General features: G+C 45.2%; 2 protein-coding genes across 3 annotated transcripts; both read left to right on the top strand.

Annotated features, from left to right (window-relative positions):
• Positions 1-159: 159 nt before the first annotated feature.
• nfatc2ip (nuclear factor of activated T cells 2 interacting protein) lies at positions 160-5,717 on the top strand. 2 transcript variants are annotated; one of them, XM_063470893.1, is made up of 9 exons: positions 160-358; positions 1,887-1,985; positions 3,220-3,280; positions 3,360-3,477; positions 3,567-3,647; positions 3,734-3,974; positions 4,190-4,334; positions 5,007-5,122; positions 5,204-5,717. In XM_063470893.1, the coding sequence occupies exons 1-9, from the start codon at positions 347-349 to the stop codon at positions 5,363-5,365; spliced, it is 1,035 nt and encodes a 344-aa protein (XP_063326963.1). In that variant the 5' UTR covers positions 160-346; the 3' UTR covers positions 5,366-5,717. The 2 variants fall into 2 exon arrangements, with proteins under 2 accessions (XP_063326963.1, XP_063326962.1); XM_063470892.1 differs by lacking the exon at positions 160-358 and adding an exon at positions 608-937.
• A 712-nt stretch (positions 5,718-6,429) lies between these two features.
• Positions 6,430-15,205, top strand: spns1 (SPNS lysolipid transporter 1, lysophospholipid). Its single transcript, XM_063472550.1, has 13 exons — positions 6,430-6,655; positions 8,774-8,989; positions 9,189-9,254; positions 10,458-10,594; positions 10,677-10,828; positions 11,259-11,325; positions 11,414-11,556; positions 12,696-12,848; positions 13,093-13,282; positions 13,547-13,612; positions 13,867-13,965; positions 14,115-14,283; positions 14,389-15,205. Exons 2-13 carry the CDS (start codon positions 8,782-8,784, stop codon positions 14,454-14,456), a joined length of 1,518 nt encoding a protein of 505 aa, XP_063328620.1. The 5' UTR covers positions 6,430-6,655; positions 8,774-8,781; the 3' UTR covers positions 14,457-15,205.
• The last annotated feature ends 2,650 nt before the right edge of the window (positions 15,206-17,855 follow it).

The raw sequence follows: 17,855 nt of genomic DNA, 5'->3' as shown, positions 1-17,855 counted from the left end.
TATAATTTTGGGAATTTTTCTTATAATTCTTCAATTTTCACCATTTTTTCCTCAAAAATATATTTTTGCTAGTTTTTTTTCCTTGTAAACTGGACACTTGTTTTTCTCTGCAAAATGCAGATTTTTCTTTAAGTTTTTTCTCCGATATTCCAAATAACCTTGAAAATACTGAAACTGGTCCCTTAGTTTTTCCTTCAGTGTGTCTGATATCAGTTGTTGTTAGTTTGCATCTACAAGTTTTTACAGTTACGGATCCACTAGAGTCCTTGAAGGCAGCACTGCCGCTACTGAGGCAGAATATCCCACAGTCCGTGAATGTGGCGGCGCCCCGCGGAAAGAAATAAACATGGCGGAAGCGGTGAGTGTGTGACAGAAATGCTGGTCCTTTTTTATTTATTAAACGTTACTGAAATCATGAATGTTGTGTTTAATTAGAGGGTTAGGGGCCTCCTGATTAGACCTACAGGAAGACGGAGGTGAGCAGCTTTGGCGGAAAGTCAGTTTATATCGACTAACTGTGCGTTAGCGGGACGTTAGCTAACGTTAATCAGAGCGCTTCAAAATAAAAGCCCGGTGTACTTTCGCTTTCTTGTTTCTGTCGATGGCGTTAAGACAACAGAAAAACTGCGCCGAGGATCGCTGAAAGCTTTTCACGAGGTTAAACTACAACCCAGCTCTGCTTTTAAACAAATTTAATCACTTTTAAACTTCTTGTTGATGTTTGGTTTGATTTGGGGTCAGTTACGCAAAACAACAGACGGTGCACGAAACAGGGGGAAGTACCAGTACAGGCAGGTGGAGAGCAGCGAGAGGGAGAAGAAGCTTTAAACGTGGTTTGAAGACGGAGGAGGCCGAGCTGAAGATGCTGGACAGCAGGGACAGGATCAGAAACGAGTCCATCAGAGGGACAGCTCAAAGCAGTGTTGCCAACTCCTCAGTAAGGAAAATCGCTATTGGCTGTCCTAAAAGTCGCTAGAAGTCGCTAAATGACGTCATCGCCTAATTTGCATAATTGGTCATGCTAGTGTAATTGTAACCTATGTTGTTGGAGAGAGAAATAACATCGTGGAAGAGACATAAAGTGAGTAAAAAACGTCCTAAATGCATTTAGAGTTTATTTAGAACTACAAATTAAATTTATTTTAGCAATTATTGTTTTTTAATGTCACAATTCCAACCCTGCTCCTTTACCCGGGCTTGGACCGGCAAAAGTGACCCGAAATAGGCACTCTGGTGGAGTTACTGTGTGTGTGTTTATAAGTAGTTTTAAACCTTGTGATCCACAAAACAGCATAAGAGTAAAAGAAGAACTGACTGCGTTACAGTCAGTGCGGGAGCAGCGGCTTCGCTCGTGCGCGATTCATTTGCAGTTTGGACGCATAGGTGTGAACGTCTCCTGCCCTGATAGCAGCTGGGGGAGGACTATCCTCCGCCCGTGAGCGCTTTGGAACGGGTGAGGTGCCCACGGCAGCACCGCTGCTTGTTGAGAGTAAGAGCGATACGCGCTTTCACGTCAAAAAGTCGTCATAAATAAGTCTCCAATAACACCAGAAAAAGTCGCCAGATTTGTCACTGAGCACTGAAGTTAAACTTTAAATAAAGCTCTTTTTACTAACGGTGTTTTGGGGTTTTTTAGCTTTAGTTAACTGTAGTAACGTTGGTTCAAGTGGTTCTAGCCATCCATCTTCTTCGTCTTATCCGGGGCCGGGTCGCGGGGGCAGCAGCCTAAGCAGAGAAGCCTGGACTTCCCTCTCCCCAGCCACCTTCTCCAGTCCTGTGCTGCCTTACGATATAAAAGTGTTCCTAATATTTGCCCCCTGGTGTCTGTTGAAGGCGTCTCGTGCTGGACGTTTCTCTTACAGAGCAACTTCTGTCTCTGTTCTCAGGTTCACAGCAGCGACGCTCAGCTCCCAAAGCCACCGCCAAAACGCCGACGCATCCTCGACCCGTCAGCCATTGTCCCCGTGCCCATCTACTCCAACAAGGTAAGGAGCCAATAAGAGCCATGGAAGCTTGTTTGGATTAAAGTGAGCCGGACAACATGGACCAAGAATCATATCACTGTTTTGTTAATTTTCTCGAGTATCTCTCAGCTTCAGCCGTCAGACTTCAGAGGAGCTGGATTCTGTCAGGAGAAACTCAGTAAAATACATTGTGTGGGGTGATATGGTACTACAAGGTCATTAAGATAAGATGGGGCCTGATTATTTAAGACCTTGTATGTGAGGAGCAGGATTTTGAATTCTGGATTTAACAGGAAGCCAATGAAGGGAAGCCAATACAGGAGAAATCTGCTCTCTCTTTCTAGTCCCTGTCAGGACTCTTGCTGCAGCATTTTGGATTAACTGAAGGCTTTTCAGGGAGTTTTTAGGACTTCCTGATAATAATGAATTACAGTCGTCCAGCCTGGAAGTAATAAATGCATGAACTAGTTTTTCAGCGTCACTCTGAGACAGGATATTTCTAACTTTAGAGATGTTGCACAAATGGAAGAAAGCAGTCTTACATATTTGTTTAATATGTGCGTTGAAGGACATGTCCTGGTCAAAAATGACTCCAGCGTTCCTCACAGTGTTACTGGAGGCCAAGGTAATGCCATCCAGAGTAAGAATCTGGTTAGATACCATATTTCTAAGATTTTCAGGGCCGAGTACAATAACCTCAGTTTGATCTGAATTAAGGAGCAGAAAGTTAGCGGCCATCCAGGTCTTTATGTCTTTAAGACATTCCTGCAGTTTAACTCATTGGTGTGTGTTACCTGGCTTCATGGACAGATAGAGCTGCGTATCATCAGCATAGCAGTGTAAATGTATGCTATGTCTTCTAATGATACTGCCTAAGGGAAGCATGTATAATGTAAACAGAATTGGTCCTAGCACTGAACCCTGTGGAACTCCATAATTAACCTCAGTGTGTGAAGAGGACTCTCCATTTACATGCACATATTAGAGTCTATTAGATAGATACTTTAACCTATCAGCTGTTCTTGTGATTTTCCTCTGTAAGTCAAATTGAATTGAAAAACATGTAAAAAAAAAACAAAAAGAAATTGTATATATATAAATGACATGTCATGCATTCCTCACACGTTAAGCTGTGATTCACTGTAGAGCAGTGCTGTCTCCCTTCAGTGGGAGGGGCTTAAATACATCTCCATGCAACATCAACCTGTATCATATGAACTAGATTGTCCTGATCCGGTGTGTTTTGTGTCTGCAGGTGAAGAGCAGTCTGCAGCTGAAGCCGACGGCGGCGCTGCTCACCGAAAAGACTGACACAGGTAACAGCTGACGCGGTTTTATCCACACTCAGAGCAGCGGGTGATTTTCTGGCTTTAACCACTTCCTGTCTCTGAGCAGATGACGACGCAGACGACAGTTTGTTGTTGGAGTTTTCATCTCGAAGCGAGCCGGCGCAATTCGTCACCCTCAGCGACTCCGAAGATGAACACGTGCAGAAGAAGGCGGAGCAGCGGCCGTGAGTCAGAACCCGGATCGTGCCCGAGCTTCCGAACTTTAAACCGAGTTTAGTTTGAATTCGTTGCTGTGCCTCTTGCTTTATTTCAGAGACGCCGTGCGCTGTCCGTCCCCTCCTCCTCCAGAGAGTCCCGTACAGAAACAGTCCAGGGCGATGAAACAGAAGCTCAGGTGAGTCCGCGTGTGTGCTTCCTGTTTCGTTCTCCAGACACATCCGCTAAAAATCAAAGCTGGCTTTGTTTTTGTTCCCGCCTCAGTGAGATCGACCAGAAGCTCCGGGCGGTGAGCTCCCTCCTCTCTCCAGAGCCTCAGGGTGGCCGGTCGAGACGGCGCCGAGGTCCTCCCATGTCACATTCTGAGTACGTGCGAGTGGACGACGATGACGACGATGACGTCATCATCATGAGCCCGGAGCCGGAGTCAGAGAGCTCCTCAGCGCGAGAGATCCCGCTTAAGATCCGCTGCAGGACTGAGATCCACAAGATCCCGGTGCTGTCGGTACGTACAGGTAACAGCAGCGCAGGTTAATAAAAGGCCACTGTGCAGCGTTTCAGCAGGTGTGTTAAGCTCCGCCTCCACAGCAGTCAGAGTCACATTGATTGAAAAGTACTGACCAGACACCCAACCCAGAGGATTATGGGCCCCCTTTAACTTAATGTATGTTTAAGCATCCTGTCAGTTATTGATTGATTGATTGATTGATTGATTTTTAGTCGACGCCTTTAAGCGATGTGGTGACGCAGCTGTCTGTCATCCTAAACGTCCCGCCTCCTCGCCTCCTGCTGCTGAGGGAGGAAGAGGAGCTGCCGACGAGCGCCACCATCAGCGAGCTCGGCCTCGGCATCGCCGACATTATAGGTGAGTCCCAAACACAAAGAGGCCTCGTTTTCAGTTTCTCCTCCGTATGGCGTCACCGTGAATTTTAAACAAACGCTCAACAACATCCGAGGTCGATTCCACGGGTTCAACTGGTAGTTGTTGTATTTGCTGTTCACTGAAACTCTGAACGTGAGGTCCAGAGAGATGCTGGTGAAGGTGAGGGAGGTCATCATCAGGCTGAAGGACCAAAACAAACCAGTCAAACTTTACGAGAGACCAAATCACCAATCAGACCCGTTCTGAAACAGAGCGAATGCACCGAGCAGCTCAGCAACAGTAAAAGACCAGAAAACATTTAAAGTGCACAATGACAAAAAAACTGCTTCAGAAGTCTAACCGCCTCCATGTTTCATCAGTGAGACAATAACAGCTCCCACTGTCCTGAAGCTTCATAATCGTGGCTGCTTTTTGGGTTATGATTGGCTTTATGGTATGCAGCTCTGTGTTAATAAAGATTAACTGGCTCACTGTGTTGAGCAGGGGACTCTTATGTTGAAAGGGTTCTGCCCAGCACCGTTTCCTGTGTGTGTCCAGAGGGTGAACTCAGGGGGCTGATATCAGACAAAGAAGGATTATTTTGAACTGTGATTCATGTAAAGCTGCTCTGATGGAGTCCCAGAGTGCAAAATGTTTTCTTCTTTGTGTGTTCAGAGTGTGTGGTCATGGCGGCGGAGGATAGAAGCCAGTCAGACGGCGATGGCAGCATCATCACTGTGAGGCTGCAGAGCAAAGACAGAGACTCTTCTCAGGAGTTCTCTCTGCACAGAGTTCGTACCTCCTCCTTCCTTGTTTCTCACAGCAGGGCGTTAACGCCGATGATGTAATGACGCCGTCTTTTTGTTCCTCAGGAGGCGCCGCTGAGGTCCATCTTCTTCCAGTACGTGTCCAAGATGTCTAACAAGGATCAGAAGAAAGTGCGCTTCCATTTCGACGGCTCCAAAGTGATGGGCAGCCAGACGCCGGCGCAGCTCGACATGGAGGACGGTGACATCATCGAAGTCTGGGTCTGAGTCGTCCACTTCAGCTCTTATTTAAGCGTCACTGCGATCATTTCAGAGGTCACTTTATTCTCAGGTGCTGATGATGGGACACGGACAAAATGACAGCAAAATCCAAGTGCACGAATCAGGTCTTTAACCTTTCTGTGTCCACACTGAAGCCGCTTCCTGTTTTTGTTTTTGAGTATTATTTTTATGAAAATCAAATAAAAGCAAAACAAGCTGACCTCACATCATTTCCATGAGTGAGGTCATGATGAAAAACCTCCACCTGTAAAGGGCAAGAACATGGCCGCCCTGGAGGCTCAATGTGAATGTGGAAGAGTACTGTAAATAAAAGATGGACACAGATGGTCCTGAAAGATGAAGTTTACAGTGTTTGATGAAATGTGAACACTTGGCTTTTTTGGACATGTGATGATGTCGGTGACCGTGTAGGAACAAACGATTCCGGTCACAGACTCACTGGCCTACAGTCACTGGCACCGTGGCAACCACCGGTCACTAAGGAAAAAAGTGTATCCCCCAACTGGTCGGCAAAAACCTCGTGATTGCTTCAGTTGCTAGCATGTTGCTGCGGTTCACCCTTTAAAGTAAAAGTTGTGTCAGAAAATGGCCAATTTATGAGAATTTCTTTATTTTCTTTCACAAAAGAGAACGAAAAGCCAAGTTTAGCAAAAGCTTTTTTATGTTAATGTTATTTAAATCACCATTTTATTATTAAAAGTGTAATTTCTTTTAAAGGGACATTTTGGGCAGAAAAAAGCTCAATTTTATTATTATTATTTAAATTCACTATTTAAGAAATGTTTGGTTTTTTTAGAAATAAAGTTACCAAAAACAAATCCTAATTTAAAACATAAAAGCGGACGTAAGCAGCCGCCACCCAGTTTTACTGTTAAAAAAATAGTGTTTCTATCAGCGGGTGGAGGAGGACCCACTCTGCGTCACTTCACGGTTGGAGATAAATCCACGGAACGTTACTGAAGCACTATCAGCTTCACCCACTCACATCACGGCTGATCGCTGATTCTGTCACGTGACTTTCGGTAAGCGGGTCATGGCGTCATGTGAGCGGAAGTGGCCGTCAGAGGTGTCATGGCGCCGGGAAAGAAGCGTCTGTCCTGGAGCGTCGGGCTTTAAACGCTTCGTTGGCGTTAACGTCTCTAACCCGGCGCACGGCTCGTGTTTCTGTTTGACGGCGTCAGGATGGAGTCTGTCACGAGCTCTTAGCTTTGTGAGAGGAAGTGAAGATTTGGAGCAGAGAAGAAGAAGAAGCGCCAGCCTGACTCATCCTCACAGGTAAACAACAACAGCGGGCCCACAGACCTGCTCTGCAGAGGTCCATTTAAAAAACAGTGAATTTAGGGTGGCTTTGATTTTCCTTATCGGAGATAATTAGATTTTACTGCTCCTGACTCGTTTATCAGCGCTGACCGCTCGGTGATTTGCTTAAAGATGTCTTCAAGAACTTATCATTTAATCTCCGCTAAAACAAAACGCGTTTAAAAATGTAATCAAATGTTAACCGAATTTATCAGCAGAAGTTTAAAATGTGCTCTGAAAAATCCCCGCTGATAAAAAAGTAACATAAAAGTTTGCTCTAAAGAAAAATCCAAAAAACTAATTTTTTTGCATGTGCTTTGGTGTTCGGGCTTTGCTGCGCTGCTTGGCTGTACCTACATTTCCTAACTCTGTAATAAAAGAGCCGAATTTACCGCAGCACGCATTAAAAGGTATTAAACCACATTTCAGGTCAATATAATTAACTGTTATTATCTTTGATGGCAGAACAAACACAGCTGTGATGATTACGAATCGAGTTTAAAGACCTTTAATCTTCTTTCAGCCTTTTAAAAGTAAAGTTCCTAATTGGGAACATGTTAAATGGAGATCGGAGCACAATTTTAACACAGTTTAAACATTAATATTGAATTTATGTCAAGATTCCTGAGAACGTGTTAAAGCTGAATGACGTTTATTAGCAAAATAGAAAAAGTGTGAGACATTTGAATGGAGTTTGGTGCTGTGCTCTCTCTCCTTTAACCTCGTCAGCTGCTGCCTTGTTTAAACAGCCTTTTGTTTACTTGTGCACGAGTGCAGAGCAACAGCAGCGCCCTGGTATTGACAAGGATCCAATCATCCACTGATCAATAAGATGAGATTGCAAAGGGGCAAAGGGTCACCTGGACGTGTCTTATCTTTATTGGAGTCACTTAACAGGAGCATTTCCTTCTGTATGAAAGCAAAACATCAGCCTGAATCAAATATGAGCTCATTTAAGAGCAGTAAGGATGGACGAATGGTGCTGAACAGAGTCCAGGGTGGTGGTTGGTGCTCAGTAGCTGGACTGTTTCAGTTTATTTGCATGTAATCATAGTCATAAAGCCAGCATTCAATGATGTCTAAGTGCCTTTATTTGAGCAGAGGGAGAGATGAACCACCTCAGTCGCACTTTTAATTCAATAAAGTCAAAACAAAAAGAAAGAAAAGAGCGGCAGAGCGTTTGATGTTCACTGCGTCAGCAGATTGTCCTCGTGTAGAGCGTCACATGGCCGTGGTTTCACTCGGTCAGCTTCTCCTTTCTCCGCTTCTTCCTCTTCTCCTGCCTTTATCCTCAGAGCTCCTGCAGAGCTTTCTGCTGCCAGAGGAGGTTTGCAAGTACCGCGTCATGTGTTCACCCGGAAGTTTCAAGAGTCCCACCAGTAGATAAACTGGATTTTCCAGCCACTTTTCAACGTTCACCTCCTCTTGCGTGTGGAAACATGAACACCACCATTTACACAAACGTCATATGGAACTGAAAAACAACAACGTCTCAAAAAGAAACCGCTGAAATCAGTCAGCCAGCTGTTTCACCTCTGCTTCTTTGAAGACGCGTTTGCACTTTTAGGCTTCATACACATATTAACTGTATTCATGTAGTTCTTCTCTGTAAGCAGTATAACTGCCAAAGAAGGAAGAACATCGCGTTCGACGAGCTGTTCATGGAAAGCAAACATTTCACACTCGCTGTTGCGTGACTCTGTGTTGTCACTTCCTGCTGTCTGCTGCAGGTGAGCGATGTTTCGATATCAGTTTGGATCCGTTTGCAAACTTGTCAAACTTGTCAGTTTTCTTACATTACGTCTCCCCAAACTGCTAAAGAATCCTCCCAACAAATTCCCAAATGCATATCCGTAACCGCTGATAGGTCAGGTTAAGCCACGCCTCATGTAATTCTGTTCAGACCTTTTTGAGTCATACTGCTAACAGACAGGATATTAAGTCGGCAATCCTGCTAACAAACGGACTGAACCGCTCATAGAAGGAGGATTTAGTGAACCGTCCGTCTGGCAGAGGACCCAGAACGGGGCCCTGTGGTCCCCCGCGGGTCAGTGCGACGGATCAGTGAGTAATAACTATCTGATCTCTCTCCAGCGGCGGCCATGTCTCGAGGCGAGCCGACGTCGGACTCTGCTCCGTTCTTCTCCTCTGACAGCGAGGCGGAAGGTCCGGAGGATCAGGGCACCGCGACGGCCAATCAGCAGCCAGATGAGTCGCCCAGCGGGGTGTCCAGAGGCCGGGCGTTGGTGATCGTCTTCGTCCTCTGCTACATCAACCTGCTCAACTACATGGACAGGTTCACCGTGGCAGGTACGCTGCTGCCGGGGAAGTTTGTTCACATTCACGTGTTTGACACAAACGGGCGACAATAACGAAGCGATGCATGCAAAGATTCACGTGTTGGTCCAACGCAGGCATGGAAGTTATTTCTGTAACACCTGCTTCTGATGCCAGAGGTGCAGGTGAGTGAAATATGAGTGAAGTAAATGACGTTTGTTTTGTCCACCAGGTGTTCTCCCTGACATAGAGCACTACTTTGGGATCAACGACACAGAGTCTGGCTTACTTCAAACAGGTAAGAAGGAGAACTCCACTACCTCATCATGTAGCAGGGCTTTTGTTTCATGAAAAGAAAGTTTTCTTTCCATTTTCAGCACAAATGTTGCTGCAGACAAACACGATGAGCTGCTAATAGTTATGGTCACGTGCTACTTCACTGACCGTCAGACTAAAGAATTTGTGCACGTTGTAGTGATGGGGTTTCCGGCTCTTTTTAGAGAACCGGCTCTTTTGGCTCCCAACCGGCTCTTCAGGTTGTTTTGTTGCTTTAATTAATTTATTATCAACAACAATATAAAATTATGCACAAAAGCAATTACTAATGTAAAAAAAACGTGGTTTTATTTATATATGTTTATATATACTTCCTGGCTTGTGTAGCCACTAGGTAACAACAGCTCAACACTGCCCCCTAGCATCCTGGAGCACTGCTGTTGTGTTCGTACGTGTTTTGTCTCTACGGGCCACCGTAAATATACTTTTATTTATTCACTCCACATAAAATGTAATAAATAAATCATATAATACAAAAACCAGCTATTTACATTTCAACTTTTCACTATTTAAATTTTCAGCTTTTAAATTTTCAGCTTTTAAAGTGAAACAACACAAAGCACTGCAAACCACAACACAATTAAATATAAATTAAAATATGAAAACAAAAAGAAGATGCATATTCTCTGTCATGTGGGCCTGCATGAATAAACTTTCTGAATCCTTTATCATCTGTGACGTTCTAATGTCACGTTGTTGTCCCTGGCTCTCTCTCTCTCTCTCTCCCTCCTGCTCTGTTCCTGTGCTACTGCGAGTGTAACTACCGCCCCTCCCCCCTCTGCTCAGCACAAGCACAAGGCTCGCGTGCGGAGTGAAGCGGAAAAAAGTGCGAGAGAGAGGGTGAGAGAAGGAAAAAGAAAAAAAAAAAACCACGGTTCCCAATAAGGAGCCGGCTCGCGTCGTTCGCTCTAAGAGCCGATTCGTTCGCGACCGACACATGACTAGCACGTTGGTAGAAGTGGTCTTCATGTTGGAACCATAAACTAACCTAAATACAAACCTTCTCGAGTGTACCTGTGCTGTAGGACAGGGTTTTTTCTGTCTCACAGTTACTGGTAAATACTGACTGCAGTCACATGACCACAGGTGTTCTTTGGTCACATTTTCAGGTGTTTCACTTCCTGACTCCAGCTCTCAGAATGCTCACTTTTGCGCTTCCTTCCAGTTTTTATCTGCAGCTACATGTTCCTGGCTCCTGTGTTTGGTTACCTGGGCGACAGGTACAACAGGAAGTACATCATGAGCGGCGGCATAACGTTCTGGTCGCTGGTGACGCTCGCCAGCTCCTACACGCCCAAAGAGGTGAGAGAAATGTTTGAACTCAGGAGGAAAACTTTTGTGAAGGTTTAAATGTCCCACAAACACGCATGTTCTCCTGCCGCAGCACTTCTGGGCGCTGCTGCTGACTCGAGGCCTGGTCGGAGTCGGCGAGGCCAGCTACTCCACCATCGCCCCGACCATCATCGCCGACCTCTACGTGAAGGGCAAGAGGACCAACATGCTCTCCATCTTTTATTTTGCCATCCCTGTCGGCAGGTAGCTGCAGACGTGTGAACTTTAACTTTCACTCGACATTTTAGCGATCATCCAGAAAGTAAAAACTCAAAATTATAACTAAATTATCTAAATTAAATATTTATATTATTGGTGTTTATTAAATCACACCTGAAAAATCCATGAATCATTCCATATCATTAAACTTCCCTCGCAGTCTTTCTTAGTACATTTATTATTATTAATCATTATTATTGATATTATTAAATATTCAGTTTTCAGTGTTCTGTTTGTATCGTTCAACAATTTTTGCTTTAAAAATGACTAAAAATAAAAAATATTCCGTTATGTGGTTAGCATGAATGAACATTGTGTCTTTATAATTTTGTCTCCCTGCTGAGGAGCTGGGACTTTTCATTGTCACACAGGAAGTGTGAATAGCTGACCTCTCTTTGTCTCCTCCTCCCGTCAGCGGTCTCGGATACATCGTCGGCTCGCAGGTCAGCAGCAGGGCGAAGGACTGGCACTGGGCGCTGCGGGTGAGCCAGACAAACATCTGCTGCAGCTGTGTGGTCTCCAGCTGTTTCCTCCAGCTGATGAGCGTTTGCGTTGTCCTTCCTCCTTCAGGTGACTCCGGGTTTGGGGCTGATCGCCGTGCTGCTGCTGCTGTTTGCGGTGAAGGAGCCGAAACGAGGAGCCGTCGAGGCCCGACCCGAGAATCACCTGCACCAGACCAGCTGGCTCGCCGACCTGCGTGACCTCAGCAAGAAGTAGGTCACCGCTATTCTCAGAAGACGCTCTGGCCTCAGTTATTACAGCTTATTTCTAGGCTCAGAATATAAAGTTGCGTTTGACAGAATCTCCATCAGTGATCACATCATCTCCATCCATCAGTCAGAAACATGCATACATACTGCAGTGAGCTGCTCTCTAACGCATACACACAAACTGCAGGCTCTGAATATCCCGACAACGACTCGGCGCGAAGCTGCGGTCTCGTCCTGATGGGAGGGGAAGGTTCTGGTCTGCTGTTCATGGGCTAAACAAGGACACAGCCAGCTCATTTCAGTAACGACCGACTCAAACTACCAAACGCAAATGACCGGGTCAAAATTAGCAAATGCGATGAGGGCGTGAGTAATTGTGTAATTGCAGGTTTTAAATATGCGGTTCCCTCTGAACACAGCATGGCAGCTCAGGCCAAGGGAAGACAGCTGAGTCGTGTTTCTGATAGGAGGGTGAAGTCTTCGGTTAGAGGGTGGAGGAGCTGCTCTCTGGTTAATCTGACGGGTCGGCTTATAAACCTGAAGTCTGAGCAGCTTTTAGGTTCCCATCAGATCTCGACCCTGTGAACAGACACCTGTGGGCAACATCCACGATTACTTCCAGTGACGCCTGAACAACATGATCCTACATTTCTTCATGGCGTGTAACGGACTGAATACTGAGATTCTAAAACAAAACAGTGATATCTGATGTTGTGTGTGCGCGCTGCTGAGGAAAAGCACACAGATGCTGTTGTGCTCTCTGCAGTCTGTTTTATGGACCGATCTGTGCAAACTCACTGGGTTTAATAATGGGACTCTGCTCCCTCTGATGGGCCGCGTCCAGCTTGGTTCTGGTTTCGTCACAGTACTGTAATACTGGGATATGTGGGACTCTAAACTCTGAGGATGAGGACTCAGTGAAGGGTTAGAGGGCAGAGGAAGAGCTTTGCTGTCACGTTCACAGTTCTCAGACATCCACACGCCACAAAGGTCAGAAAACCATGTTTGTATGATTCATTTAAATACTCTCCCCAGCTGAGCCCACGCCGTTCTGTCACGGCGTCTCTTTGGTAAAGCCATACCATAGTTTTTAATCTTTAATGCTTTGACGTTCAGCTGGTTTCCATCTCTCTCCTCCGCAGCTGCAGCTTCATGTTGTCCACGTTAGGCTTCACGGCCGTGGCGTTTGTGACGGGCTCTCTGGCTCTCTGGGCGCCAACGTTCCTCTTCAGGGCGGCCGTCTTCAACGGGGAGAGGGCTCCCTGCATGGAGGCTCATTGCGAGTCCTCAGACAGGTAAACATGACTCTACACCTGAGGTGCAGGGCGGGCGGTTACTCGTTAAATTCGACCTCGATGGAGGAATGCAGCATCCTGATGGTTTGGGTTTTGCGGTGGCTGTAGCTCAGGTGGCAGAGCAGGTCAGCCACTAATCAGAAGGTCGGTGGTTCGAATGTAGTGTAAAGCGCTTTGGGGTCCTTAGGGACTGAGTAAAGCGCTATACAAATGCAGGCCATTACCATTTTTTTTTCTCCCCAAGTCTGATTTTTGGGGCCATCACCTGTGTCACCGGCGTGCTGGGTGTGGCCAGCGGCGTGCAGGTGAGCCGGCAGCTGAGGAAGAAGACGGCCCGAGCCGACCCGCTGGTCTGTGCCGCCGGTCTGCTCCTCTGTGCACCGTTCCTCTACCTCGCCATCATGTTCGCCCAGGCGAGCACCGTCGCAACATATGTGAGTCCTGCATAGAATCGCAGCCAGCCATCCATGCACCCGTCCATGCATCCATCCACGCAACAATCCATGCATCCATCCATGCACCTGTCACCACTTAACGCCCAGCCTCCATACATGCATCCATCTGGGCAGTCAGAGGGTCGTGGAAGGTGTCAGTGTTTGAGTTTCAGCATTAATCATGACACAAAGATGGCTGACACACCTTTAGAATAACTCCACCTGCTGGTTGTTCGTTGATATCTTTTCTGTTCGTCCCTCCAGGTCTTCATTTTCTTCGGGGAGACGTTCCTGTCCATGAACTGGGCCATCGTGGCTGACATTCTTCTGGTGAGAGTCACAGATGTCTCCTGTTGGACTCGAACACGAGCTTCCTGATTACTTACAGAATACTTACAGATGGGTACATGACGCCTCGTGTGTTGAGATTGGATTTGGAAAAAAATAAAAAATAATTGAAAGCAACCAAATGAATTTGATTACAGCTAAATGTGATTGGCTGATACAGAATATCAAATGCAGAATTTACAAAAATATAGAAAGTGAAGGTTTAGACGACGAGTGAATCTCCGTCTCTGTTTCAGTACGTAGTCGTCCCCACTCGACGCTCCACAGCCGAGGCTCTGCAGATCGTTGTGTCTCACCTGCTGGGAGACGCAGGAAGTCCCTACCTGATAGGAGTGGTACGTCCAGACACACACACACACACACACACACACACACACACACACACACACACACACACACACACACACACACACACAGGCTGTTGTTGCTGACTGATGATCGACGTCCATCTTGAACATTGGCCCCTCCTCTTCCTATGTGTCAGATCTCTGACTCTCTGAGGAAGAACGACTCCTTCCTGTGGCAGTTTCGGTCTCTGCAGTACTCCATGCTGCTCTGCGCCTTTGTGGCTGTGGTGGGCGGAGCTTTCTTCCTCGCCACCGCAGTCTACATCGAAAGAGACCGCGAGCGAGCCGAGAACTACGCCCCCACAGGTGAGACGCTCCCGTGTGTTTTACTTGCAGCTGATTGGAGGTGAAATTGTGACATCATTTCTGCCGTGACTCCTCAAACTCGTCGTGTTTGTTTGTTTTTAACAGATGAGCCGATCCTGGTGCCGAAAAGCGGGCGCTCCACCCGGGTTCCGGTGTCCAGCGTCCTGATCTGAGGAACCTGGTGGAGGTTCTTCTCCACCTGCGGCTGGTTGTGTCTCACCTGTCGGTGTCGCAGACTCTCTGCCGTGCAGAAACGCTTCAGGACACTTTTTATTTTTGCAGATTTTATTACTTTTTATAACCTTTTCTGCCAGGAAGGCTTGAGGAGAGCGTGTTCTTTAGCTCGCCTCTCGGCTCGGCGGCCATGTTTCAGAGCGCGTACGGCGTCGAGACTCGACCGAAGCTGCTCTGTGGACTTTACTGACCCCACTGTCATCAGTCAGCAGCTGATCTGTGATCAGCCCGGAGGCAGAAAGACGGATGACGTCGTGCTCTCGCGTCTTTCCAGCAGAAGCTTCGTTAATCACTTTGATAAGCGCGTTTGAGCTGTTTTAGTTAGAACACTAACTCTCTCCTGTTTCCTTCAGCGCCTCGACCGTTTCACCTCTCATGGTTTTAAAGAGCCTCTATCTGAATCCTACGTCAGCCCCCGACCCCAGGCCTGACCCCTGACCTTTGACCCCTGACCTCTGACCCCATCAGTGGACCCTGTAAACATGTCATTTTCAGTTTTATGAAATGTTTTTATTACATTTTCCTTCCAACACGACTGACACATGAAAACCGTCCGTGTTGACTCTGACTCCATGGTTACGGTTGTCCCCCCCACCCCACCCTCCAGGAGGAAACGGCTTTTCACTGAATGTTAACCTCAAATAATTTTAACTTTTTATTCTGAATTATTAAATGAAAATGAACCTGCTGTTTGTGTCTGTTTACAATGGAAATGTTTATGATCACAGCTGTGTGTCGATGTTCTGATAATTCATTTAACAATCAATAATCTAGCAAAGCATATCCTAACTATCTATCTCTCTATCTCTCTATCTATCTATCTATCTATCTATATATTATTGTTATATAAATGAATAAGTGAATATATAATTTAATTTACAATAAAAATTATAAATATTTGTGTCACATAATTTAAAATCCACGATAATAAAAAAATTTAGATAAATAAAAATATTATTTGTATATTACACTTAAATTATTGTTAAAATAATTTTATATTAATAAACTACTACAGTCATTATTAAATGCTTTTAGTGTTAAATATAGCAGCTTTAATTACATTATTGTTGAATTAAATATTAAAACTGATCAATATGTTAGAATGACTTTTAAAAAGTATCAAATTAGCTAAATGTAGTTTTATTTTATATAATGTCAAAAGTGGAAAAAATGTTTTGTTTTCAGAATCAGAATCAGAATCGTGTTTGACCAAAACAATAAAGAAAGTTTTTATATTTTTTGTAACATTTAAAAAACATCTTTATCAAAGTTGAAGTAAATTTCTGTGATGTCACAAAATGACCAGAAATATGTTTTAAATTTGATTTTTGACTCTTGACTTTGTATTACAAAGTTTTGTCATTCAAAATATTATTGATTTAATTTTGCTTCAGTTCAAATATATGAAAATCTGCCTTAAGCTGTTTGTGTGTTTGACGTATGGTGAGTTATATTACTAATTATATAAATATTATTGTCAAATTATTAGTCTAAATGTCCAGTCAGCACCTGTTACCTGTTCAGTCACCTGACCAGCACCAGGTCTCCATGGTAACACAGCAGGGAGTTTAAAACCATATCCACCACGACGACGTGGAGGATGCAGGCGGAGTCCCGGGCCTGCTCCACCTGCTGCCACAGGAAACAGTCGATGGTGCCGTTACCGTACAGACGGGCTCACGCAGGTAACCCAGCCCGCCGTGGACACGCCCACCGCCGCCTGATGTTGGTGCAGGACGGTTTCTGGCTGGACGCAGTGACTTTGCTTCTTTCTTTAACTTTTAACTCCCCAACACAGTTTTACCAGCTTCTCTGTTTAAACGCTTCACGTGGACAGATCCACAGAGGACCGTGATGTGACTGAGGATTTCACTTCTGATCACAAGGTTCATAAAAATGTTTATTAACTGTTTAGACTTTTGTTCCCATTTTCAAAGGTTCGAGAGCGCTTTCACGCCCAGGTGAGGCTGTTCCTTCGTTATTTAACGATAAATAAAACGAGTAAAGGATCGGGAGCTGAGTGTTGAACGTGTGTTTGGTGGACGTTCACTGAAACTCTCGTCGTGCTGGTGAAGGTGATGGAGGTCCTCATCAGACCCAAAAAGCGAGCGGGTCAGAGATGGAGCAGAAACTTCAGTGACCACATCATCCAGATGTTCCCCAAAGCTGAGGGTCGGCCCTTCAGTCACATCTGACTCGTTCACAGCTCCTGTGTTGGCTGCAGATGTGTCAAAACGTATTTACCTCCCTCCTGCTGACAGCGTGTGCTGCCCAGGCTGCAGGCAGTTCTCTGCTAGTTCTGTAGATCCACCGATGTGTCTGAAACGCAGCCAGCTTGTGAAGCTTTAGAAGTCTTTGTTGTGCAGGGACGGAAAGAAACGAGAGCTGGAGGCTGATTTCCGTCTGTGGACAGATGAGGCAGAGGTCCAATCAGCTGTGACAAACACGACAAATCCCCCAAAAACTCTTCGATCACAGTCCACACAGAAACCCAGAGCCCAGCCACACATCTCAGTATCTGATGTTTCTGCTGAAAGCTTCCAGCTGCGTGACTCAAACACCTCCTCGTCTGTGTTTAAGGCCCTGCAGAAGAACAGGGATAGAACAGGAAGTGCTGCTGTAGTAAAAACAAGAACTGTTCTGTCATTTAATAAAAGAGCTTTATACTGTAAGACCCTACAATAATACAAAGACAACAGAAATGAGCAAGCACTTTGGCGACAGTGGGAAGGAAAAACTCCCTTTTAACAGGAAGGAACCTCCAGGCTCAGGGAGGGGCGGGGCCATCTGTGACTGGTGTTGTGCCAAAAACTGATTTCCCATGTTTCTGTGTATTTTTTATGTGTAATATCTTTACGTATGTTCGTAAATACACTTCGGTGAACAGCGTTTACAAATGGGTTATATATAGAATTTAAAAATTATCTGTTTTTCAAGTATCTTTACAAGTCTGTGTTATTGTACTTACAATATAACCAATCCGGTCCTTTATACCCACTTAAAATATTTTTACTGAACTATTGTAATGTTTGCTGCCATGTCTGCTGTCCTCTTGGCCAGCTTACTCTTAAAAAAGACATTTTTTAATGTTAATGAGATTTTTTTAACTGCATAAATAAAGGTTATATAAAAGTCACTGCCAAAAACTGATTGCGGCTTCTACCTTGTTACACGAATGTTGTTTGTGGCTCAAGATGACTTTATGTCATCCATGAGGGAAGCATTTGACATATGTTTCACATATTATAGCCCAACAAGTTACTTATAGCAGTTTAAATACAAGCAATCACTTTTTGGCAAATACCGGCTGGGGGGTGAGGGGAGGATCAATAACCAGA

This window comes from Pelmatolapia mariae, linkage group LG4, assembly GCF_036321145.2.
Source record: "Pelmatolapia mariae isolate MD_Pm_ZW linkage group LG4, Pm_UMD_F_2, whole genome shotgun sequence".
Taxonomy (NCBI): domain Eukaryota; kingdom Metazoa; phylum Chordata; class Actinopteri; order Cichliformes; family Cichlidae; genus Pelmatolapia; species Pelmatolapia mariae.
The sequence above is the reverse complement of the archived record's forward strand: the minus strand, read 5'-3'. Positions and strand labels throughout refer to the sequence as shown.